Source organism: Phoenix dactylifera, chromosome 5 (assembly GCF_051530095.1).
Source record: "Phoenix dactylifera cultivar Ajwa chromosome 5, Ajwa_hap1_PhDact_Kaust_v1.1, whole genome shotgun sequence".
Taxonomy (NCBI): Eukaryota; Viridiplantae; Streptophyta; class Magnoliopsida; order Arecales; family Arecaceae; genus Phoenix; species Phoenix dactylifera.
The window spans coordinates 32,345,736-32,356,116 of NC_143194.1; the positions used below are offsets into that span (position 1 = coordinate 32,345,736).

The following is a 10,381-nucleotide window of genomic DNA, read 5'->3' on the forward strand; positions in this document are numbered from 1 at the left end:
TTGCTCCTTCAATGGTAATATGTATATGTGCTCTTCTGTGAAACTGGGATATGATTTAGGATTTCTACAAATATTGGAATCGATAAACTTATCATATGGTAGAGAAACAACCCCCTATCATAAACTTTTGCACCGCAATCTGCAAACCAGAGAGCAGTGCATGCTTGGATTGCCACCATGTTGGCCATCTCGGAAATGGAGGGCTCTTGCGCAACCTCTCTACCCCACATATTTGGCATCCCAACACGGTCGTTCTCCATTTTCGAGATCAGCAAGAGCCCTCCATTTCCAAGATGGGCTACGTGACAAGCAACCCGAGCATGTATTGCTCTTTGCATTGCAAAATATGCACCACAGAGGATCTAGACTCAAGAAGAACATCCAAAAATAGTTACAAAGTTAATCAGCTTGAGTTCGAGCCCATCCGGTTTAACCTGCACTCGATGTTAAAATTTCAAACGTCCAATCTGGCGTATACATGCTGGACCAAATCCAACCTGGCCAAGGCCCGATATCCGGCCCGATAAACCGCCGACCCGACTATGTTGGCATCTGAAGATTGGGATACAGAGGGAGCACAAAACGCTTTCTAACCTTAGCAGCCTATCAATTGTTGCTGCTGCAAAATCCTCCTCCTAATCCAACTACCAAATGTCTCAGATTTCTCTCTGGGTCATTTTATTTGGGCTTTTAAGTTGGGATCATGGATGAAAAGAGAGGTGAAAGAAGGCGTCCGAGCATTTCTCATCTTTCTCACTCAAAAAAGAGTTTCAAAAATGAAGGCTAAGAAGAAGAAAAAAGAGGATCTGCAAACTCAAAAAAAGAAAAGAAAAATGCAACGTCCTTATGCTTTCCTCAATATATATTTTCTTCCTTTTTCCAGTCTTTACCTCTCAAAGTAATACTTTGTTTTTGTTTATCTCGTAGGCACCTCACCCTCTGAGCCAGCACATATTGGTGCGCATCCGGCATGGATATTTTGATTGAAATCTTGCACCTGTTCGATCAAAAGACTGACCAAGAGCTTAACCATCCAATCCTTTAACATCCCTTGATTAGCCTATCTGGTAGTGCATATCTTTAGAATCTCAACTTAGGAGCCATCTTCCAACTAGCTTCACATATCTTACGATAAAATGTTCACATATTATCTGTGTTTGCATTATACTTAGGTGTTTCCTCTTCCCTCAAAAAAAAAACAAAATTCTCATAGAAAATATAGTGAACTCTCCTGACTCCTATTGATCTAACTTGGCTTTTTCCTTATGAACAGCTATCCAGCTGAGGGTGTGTTAGTCTTTCTGACTACTATAAATAGGCCTTCCCATACCACCACCCTCAAGAAACACACGGGAGGTGGTTTCCTGTAGGCATACTGGAGATTCCAAGAAAAGGTCATCCACCATTCCAACCACCTTCAAGAGGCTCTCTCTCTCTCTCTCTCTCTCTCTATTACTAGTACTTCAAGACCTTTTCTTGTTCTTGGGTTCTTGCAGAGAACTCTTTGTTTTCTTCTGCGTGTGTTCTTGGTTCAGAAGGCTGCACAGAATGGCGAACGTAGGAACAAGGGGAAAGAAGGCGATCTCGAGGTGAGTAATTCTTCCCCAAAGATACTCTCTAAGTTATTTCTCGAAAAAGAATAAAAGATGTTCTCTAAGTTATCTTGTTTCATTCGAGATAATGCATTTAGGCTTTTCTTGTTTTCTTCTTTGATTCTCTCCGTTTGGTGTGAGTTGATAGAATCGAAATGCCGGTTCCTCTTTTTGTCTTTTTCCATAGATAGCTACTCTCTGAAATCTATTCATGAACTTAGCACGGGAATAAAAGTAGATGATGACCATGCCCTCTTCGAACTGTTCTTCTTGAATTGCCATCATCTTACTTCAAAGGTGAACGAAGCCGAACCTTGTTACTGATGTCATAAGAGGTTTCAAAGTTCGAGATTTTACCAGAAATGAAAACTGTTCCCTATAATTCCTTCATTGCTTCATTTCTTCTCCGCACACGCGCACACACACAAAATCCTTCGTTACTTGTCGAAGAATTCTTTGCCTATTAAATTTACAATCGAAGACAGACAGAAAATCTTGATTCATATGTGTTTCTCCTACTTTATTCTCTGCTGCTTTCCTTTTGATGTGAGTTGATAGAAGAGGCACCTTATCCTGTTTATCTTTGCCATAAATGGCTGTTGTCGCTTTCTTTTTTTCATAATTTTAGTACTGGAAGGAAAGAAATCATAGCAATGACGTTTTTGACACGTCCTTCTTGAATGCCCATCATCTTGCTTAGGAAGGCCCAAAAAAAAAAAAGAATACCCATATTCTCTCTTTGTTTTTCTCTGATCTCTTGTTTTGGATTCTTATGATGGAGTTTGGTTCCAAATGCTGTAAATAATTAGCTGAGCCTTGTTGCCAATAAAGAAATGATTAGAGATTTCGAGAACATTATTGGGAATGAAAATTTTTTATGTATAATTCCTTCATTAGTTCTTGAAGAATTATTTGTATGTTAAGTTTATAATCAAAATTTTTGTCAGAAAAGTCTTGATTTATTTGCCGTTTTTCTTCTCTTTCCACTTCTTTTCTTTTTTGAGTTCCCACACCTGCAAACTACGAGAATCTTGATTACTAAATGTACTTAGCTCGTTGAAGCTCTGCTTCTTGAGTCTATTAATCAATCCCCTATTTTGGAGGAAAATGATATCAAGAAGCTAAGCCACTGTATTTTCTGTTCTTGGAGCTCAGTTTCTTGAATCCATATTGGAAGTAATGTTAATGTAGATCTCTGTATATAAAGCTGATGCTCTTGCCGTGCCAATATTATTTACTGTGGTGTCTTAGATAAAGCATAATGGTGCAGCATGGAAACCCCTGTTAACTTATGATAATTCTGCTGTAGGTCAAATATGGATGGTTTTCTTTTCTTGATGAGAGGCGACAATTTTATAGTGTCCTAGTGAGTGATAACATCATGTGGATTTGAAGTAGGTGGGGGTCACTATGAGCTTCATATGTCAAAGAAGTTGTTTTCAGTTCAGATCGATCAGCAAATAAATTTAAATTTATACTCATGTTTGCTGCATATCTCCCATAAATTTTAATTTGCAAAATCTTGATTTCTTTTTTTATGGTCATCTTAAGCTGTACTATGGAATTTTAACAGATAACTGTTGAGTTGGAGCCAGCAATGCAATTAATTTTTCTGTGCCTGTAGGCTTGTTATGTCTCCTCTAAATTATAATTGCCATAATTGTTAAGATGCTGTAGAAGAAATGATGAGTAATTTCTAACAGGAGTGTTCAAACTGATGCCAACCAAGGTGGTGAAGAAGCAGTTATTCTAGATGCTGTAGCAACAGGGGTATTCAGTACACAAGAGAAGCTGAATATGGATGAGAAGCAGGCTATGGATGAGAGTGCTACTACTGAAGATGCTTCCGTATTGCAGGTTAAACCTGATGGCTTAGGTCTCGCCACAGAAACCCAGAAAGAGGAAGTAGCAAATGCTGAGGTTGTGAAAGAAGACTGCCAAGTTCTTCAGAATCAGCCTGAATTGGAAGATTCTGGGACTGGAGAAGGGGACAATGTAGATAAATCCACACACAGAAATTCAGAAGATGAGAAGCAAGTGATGAATGAGAGCATTGCAGATGATGCTTCCACACTGCAGGCTAAAACTGATGGTCTGGGTCTCACAACAGAAAATCAGAAAGAGAACGTGGCTGATGTGGAACAGAAATGTGCTACTGAAATATCAAAGAAAGATGACACTGTGCTAGAACCAGTGGATGTAGGCCATGATGCATCTTTGATGGCATCAATACTGGAAAGTGCAATGTCTCAAGAAGGAACGATGCAAACTCAGTTATCCTCCTCAGAAAAGTTGGGAGATATTACAGTTGAGATTGAGAAGCAACAGAATGATGAGCAGATCATTTCTTACCTGCGAAGTGAGGTGGAGTGCCGCAAGGCTGCTAATTCTCAATTGCGGTTTGAAGCTGCCGAAGTTTCAAGGAGATTTGGAGATGCAAAAATGAATTTAGAGAGGCTGAAAAAGATACTGAAAGATAAGGACCTTGCACAAGACTGTATGTCTTCAGCGACTGTTGCACATGCTTTGAGAAATCAAACTGCCACAAAAGATGCAGAGGAACCTGGACAACAGTCAAAAGGGTTAGAGAAGAAATTGTCTCTAGCGCAGCAAGTTCAAATCTGGACCCAGAAACAAACTTCAGATATGCCAAGTGAAATAAAAGCAAAAGAAGCTGAGAACTCCAACCTCAGCTGCAAATCTAGTAACATTAAAAAAGAAATGGATGCTGAAATAAAATATCTAGTGGCAAAAATCAACAAGCAGAATCAAGAAATTGACTCTTTATCGAAGAACAATGACGAATTGCTTGAACAGTATGAAGCTGAAAAGGCCAAGAATGAAAAGATAGAAAATTTGTTGAATGAATACAAAGAGAAGATGATTAAGGATCAAAACATACTCTCTGAAGCAAATTGTGATATGCACAAAGCTTTGACATTAATGGAAGAGCAGCAAAGCATGATGAAATGTGTGGCTGAGTCCATGGTGGCTGCTATAAGTGATGAACTCCAGACGCTGGAAACTGTCTTTGAGGAACATTGTGAGCTTATCCTGTGGCAACTATCTAACTGCACCAAAGAGATTCAAATGGAGAAGCAGAAGGCACTGCCACTGCTTCGTGGGTATAAAAGAACGATGGATCAGAATGATGTGTTGATAAGTACGTTTTTATCCACAGATATAACAAATATGGTCTTGCGCGAGACGAATTGGGCAATGGACGAGAGGCTGGAAGAAGATGGGAGACTGTTAGAGAGGCATTCGAACTCTCAGCATGATTTGGAGAAACTGAAGAATAAGGTGGAGGCACGGGAAAAGGAACTGGAAGCTAGGAATGAGGAGATGCAGGAGGATATAAGGCAGATGAAAAATGCTGTCGACTACTACCGTGAAAGATACCATCGGCTTTACACAAAATACCATCCAAGAGAAAGGCTTCCAACTTAGGATCTATGCTCAAGTGCCCATATTCATTCATCAGTATTCATTAGTTCTGAGGATGTAAGAAGATGATGAGAGAGATTTGATCTCTGATAAAGTTCTTTGGAGAATTTTCCTCCATATTGAGTACTGTGATCCGTGACTCCAAGGTGTCTGAGTTCCCAGTTTCAACAGCTTTCAAGCTTAAGTGCACCTAGCTCTATCTTTTCATTAGCCTGAGTTGTATGATTTTCCATTACATTAGTGTTTGTAACAAGTCTCATTAAAAAATGAAAGAATTATAGTTTTGGAGCTCAAGCTTGGAACATATATTGTTCTTTGAAGAACCCAGGTTTCAAATAACAGAACTTTTTTTCTTCCTTTTCTCCTCTTTTATCTGTGCTTCCATGGGTCTGGTGTGTGACAAGGCATAATTGATTTAATATAATAGGAGATATGGAAATGGGTATTCTACATGACATATCGTGCCATGGCATACAATTTTCCTCTTCTTTAAGAAAAAAAAAGATCATAGGAGAGAGTTTATTTTATGAGCATCTCGAACTTTCTTCATGGATGCTCTTTACCTATTTTACCATAAAAAACTCAGGGCTCAGCTCCCACAGAGGCTCTCATTTGTGATATTGTTCCTCCTGCTATCTGCTGTGTCATTTGGGTTGACTTGAACCAAATAATCACTCATCTAGTGAGGGTTACCTCAGTGGCTGCCGTATTATTGCAAGAATATTGTGCATTCATGGGAGCAGGTTTGAAACTTATTCACACGCATGTGGATACGCACAGACATACAAACATGCATGCATGCATGCAAGTGTATGTAATGCATGTGTGTACGTATGCATGTATGTGGAGGGATTTAACATTTTAAAGCATCTGCTTCTTGCTGGGAGATAAGGCTTTTGTGTCCTTCTATATGATCGTATCATTTAGTGATGGATGAAAATGCTCTTTAATATTACTCGTTTTTTTTTTTGGCAGGATTAAGTGAAGCAGGCATCTGGAAATGCATGCTTTTTAATCTTCTGAACCAACTTTTGAAACATCCCAAACCCGTGAAACTATTCCTTAGTGGTGTTTTAAACAACGTTCCATGCAAACAAAAGTTGACAGTCTCTTTTAGCTCCGTTATTTATCTCTTTAGCACCTTGACTGGTTTAATTTAAATGTCTCGAGATTGTTAAGTTACTGGAATATACAAACTAGATCATGCGTACGAGTACCAATGTGCCATATCCTGGGTTTTTCTTGAACATTTATCTGAGAGCGATACCTAAACCACAAAAGCTAAAAGAGAAATATTTGACGCAACAGTGTATTTTGACGGACATAGATTGACACTACTGGGCTGCAAATGGGTCGGATCAATCTGCTCATTATCCAACTAGCCGAACCCGATTTGTATTTGAAAACCCATTGGTTGGGTCAGTTCAATAATGAGACCTGATCTAAATTTCGGGTAGGGTCTGGTTTTTGTATTTTTTGACCCGATCCGATCTGACTAGCCATACGTCGGTTTAATTTGGGTTAATAAAAAATGGGACTGACCTGATCTAAACCTGATCCAGCCCAACTGAAAAAACTGAATGAGGCCCAACTGATCTAAATCAGTTGATGGTTCGCTAAAGGTTGGAATGGGGGGTGTTGGCTTCATTCTATGAGCGGGATCATGAAGGTCGTCTCATTTATCCTTAGTTGTTCTTTCTTCTTCTTCTCTGCTTTGTAACTTCTTTTCGTTCTTTTCCTTTCAATGTTACCAAAAAATATCTTTCTCAATTCACTGAATAAACTCTCATTTAAACTAATTCATTTTTATTCTTCTCAACAACTATAATTGTTCTCATCTATTTTCACTTAATTATATTTAAACATTTAAATATCATTGCATGTTTTGGTAGATTTTTATTTATATTGCTCTAAAATATGTCAATATCTATTTCAAAAATTATAGTTTGTAAACTTAAGAATGATCAATTATTTAGACGAGGCTAATAGTTTTTGAATGAAAATTCGAGTTTAAGTGGACTCTTTTTAGTTCTATGTTGCTATTTAGTAATTTATATTTAATTGTTAATTATTATTTTAGCTATGAAGGAATACCTAGATTCTTGAATTGAATTGCAAAGCTAACTTAACCTGGTCACAACCCATACTGAAACATTATGGTTTGGATTTGGGTCATATTTGTTAGCATAATTATTTGACCCTGATCTGAACCGAATAAACCGTTGGATCCAAAATCATTTTGCAGATCTAACTCAGCCCGATCGATCAGCTAATGGATTTGATCTGGATTTAAAATCATGACCCAAACATGAAATCAGGTTGGATTGGGGTCAAGCATTTGCCTTAGTCTGGCTTAACCCTTTTGCAACCCTAGCTTGATGTGTAGTTTTGCATGTCAGAGCACTTAGCAAACCGGGCCTGATCATCTAAAGGAATACTTACTGCTATATGCCCTGAGATTATGTCTTTTATTATCCTGCTTTATTGCATGTTTATTGTTGGGATCAATGAGAAGATATTTGTCTCCGAAGGAGAAACCTGCATTGGAACATTTTCCTAGAGAAACAAGAATAATGGGACTGCTCTATTGCAGTCTGTTTTTTGATGCAGATGAATTAGGCCAAATCTAGTAGCTGGTTTCATATTTTGCTTTTTTAGAAGAAAGTAATTGTCAAGAAAAATTGCACTTACTATGCTCATTTGTTTATTTTAACTGAGCATTCTTTGTTACTTAAGATATGATCGAGAAATTGCACTTACTACTATTCTTTCTTCCAGTCTCCCATGATTTTGCTGATTTACATTCTAAGTTTCTTCATTTGATTTTCAAGCACTGCCTACAGATAGACCATCCTATACTTGGTGACATGCTTTGGGCCGAATTATTTGGTGCTAAGTTTTTCTCTGTTTGAAGCTTATGGTTTGCTTGAATTTTGGACTGCTACATTGAATCCCCTTCCATTCTATTAGATTTAGTAGGCTGGATACTTCATGTGGATGCTCCTAATCCACATGCATGTTTATACCATCCTTTCTTGATCGAAGATCAGCTCCTGCAATCACCGAGTGAAGATGATAGGTTGGTACTTTAAGAATTTTTTCGCTAAAAAACTTTTGGACGATGAGCATGGGTGTGAGGGCGTCTCCCTCCACATGTGGTTGGGACAATTCTTTTTTTTTTTGGTACAACGGTGGCTCACATGTAACGAATGTGGATGCGGCCAATAAAATCATAAAACAAAAAGCTACATAAAAGCTCTGGCAGGGACTCACTGTCCAACCAGACAAACTCACCAGAGTAATGAGCTGCAAAAGAGGCAACCTAATCAGCGGCCTATTTGCCTTCCTATAGACGTGTAAAGCCTGTTAGGAGTGACACTTAGAGGTGGCAAAATATGACCCGACCCGCCAAACCGACCCGTGTTCGACCCGTCATAAATAGGTTTGGGTTTGGCCTAAACAGGTTCGGGTCGTAAACAGGTCGACCCGTTTAACCTATTTATTAATTGGGTCAGATACGGGTTTTAGATGTCTGACCCGTTTAAACCATTTAACCTGTTTAACTGTTGGCAGGTTAAACAGGTCTAAATAGGTTAAACGGGTTAAATAGGTTAAACAGGTCTAAACAGGTTAAACGGGTCTAAACAGGTCTTAACAGGTCGGGTTGGGCAGGTTAAACAGGTTAGGTTGGACAAGTTAAACAGGTCTAAACAGGTCTAAACGGGTCGGGTTGGGCAGGTTAAACAGGTTAGGTTGGGCAAACAGGTTAAACAGATCGGGTCAGGTTGGATAAACAGGTTACCTGTTTATTAAACAGGTTAAACGGGTTGGGTCGGGTTACCTGTTTAATAAACAGGTCAGGTTCATGTTGTAATTTCTGACCTGTTTAATAAACAGTTCAGGTTCAGGTTTATAATTTTTTGACCCGACCTGCATGTGATCTGACCCGTTTATGATCCGACCCGACCCGATTGCCACCCCTAGTGGCACTCCCCCAGCAATTGGTGAATCTCATGGATCAGCAGTTAGTCCTCAGCTATGCATCTTCGATTCCAGATCTACTCAACCATCGTAACCAAATCTCCCTCAAGAATGATACGGTCCGCATCCAGTACTCGTCTCGCATAGCAGATATCCTCTCAGGCTGCTCGAAGCTCGGCACATGCCACTGACGAGTCAAAAGTTTAGATTGGAACAATTTTACTGGTAGATTTCCAAACTAATCATTTTTTATCTTTACTGTAACATAAGAAAGCATTTAAAATATAAAGTGTCAAAGGAATAACAATTCTATATTAGATAGATTAAAAATTCTTGTGGTGCTTATACACTTTTGATCCATCCATCTAAATGCATGGGTTTTTAGATAGAATCTTAGTATAGTATCATTCCTTGGGCTTTACAAACAGTCCACAGGAGTGGTTTCCAGATCAGCTAGGCCATTCAAGTTAAGGAGAAAATTGGAAAGCTAAGGCAAAAGCAGTAAATTGTCACGAGCATTTAGAAAATTTAAAGATAAAAAAAAATTATATTGATAATGATCTAATATATAACTAGCTAAATTGAATATTAAAATTGAATTTGATATTTTTGGGTAAACTTTTTAAATCTTAATCTTCAGACGATCCGCTTGCATCTAATGAAAAACTATTAAATTCTAGCAATTGATGCAGGTAGGCTATCTCATCAGGTTATCGTTACCAAAGTGGAGGCCTAACTTTCCATCCTCCTGCCCGTTCCCCTCCCACCTCTAATTTCTTTGATCAACTTGAGGGCGGTGAGGTTGTTGGATGTTGAGGCGACGAGCAGGATGACGACGACGACGGATCCTCGGTTGGCTTTGAAAGAGGCTTAATTACTCGACATCATGGTCCCCGGTGCGGAGTTGAAGGCTGTCTAGACAGGCCTTCGATATGCTTGACGAGTGCTACTAGCTAGTTCAGTCATCTTGGAAGGTGACTCGGCCACGGTAATCAGCTAGATCTAGAAGGATTCGAGGCTACTGACTACGACTGTGTTTTACTTCGAGACATTTGAATGATGATGAGGAATGGTGGAATCGTCCAAGCTAAGCGTATATTTAGAAAAGCTAACCGGACAGCGCATTGGGTGGCTGCCTATATGGCTAACTATATCAGTAGTACCTTATGGGCTGGGGATGGAAAACTGCCTCCGGAGCTCCGTAATTTTTTTTTTTATTAGACGTATTCATACACGTATTGTATGAATTATCTGTCTTGAGCATAAAATAAAAAAATAAATAAATAAATAAAAACAACAGGCTCCTGCAAAAGCCGGTGCATGCGAAGCAAACCGCGTCCAAATAAAACGGCCGGTTCGAA

The 10,381-nt window shown here is 38.9% G+C and overlaps 1 protein-coding gene across 3 annotated transcripts; it reads left to right on the top strand.

The window, feature by feature from the left end:
• Window positions 1-442: 442 nt before the first annotated feature.
• On the top strand, window positions 443-5,524 carry LOC113462457 (uncharacterized). Of its 3 annotated transcripts, XM_088722420.2 has the most exons (4): window positions 443-1,067; window positions 1,274-1,394; window positions 1,497-1,589; window positions 3,296-5,524. In XM_088722420.2, exons 3-4 carry the CDS (start codon window positions 1,549-1,551, stop codon window positions 5,040-5,042), a joined length of 1,788 nt encoding a protein of 595 aa, XP_088578546.1. In that variant the 5' UTR covers window positions 443-1,067; window positions 1,274-1,394; window positions 1,497-1,548; the 3' UTR covers window positions 5,043-5,524. The 3 variants fall into 3 exon arrangements, with proteins under 3 accessions (XP_088578546.1, XP_089787023.1, XP_089787024.1); XM_089930897.1 differs by lacking the exon at window positions 443-1,067 and having other exon boundaries at window positions 1,257-1,394; XM_089930898.1 differs by lacking the exon at window positions 443-1,067 and having other exon boundaries at window positions 1,257-1,394; window positions 3,322-5,524.
• The last annotated feature ends 4,857 nt before the right edge of the window (window positions 5,525-10,381 follow it).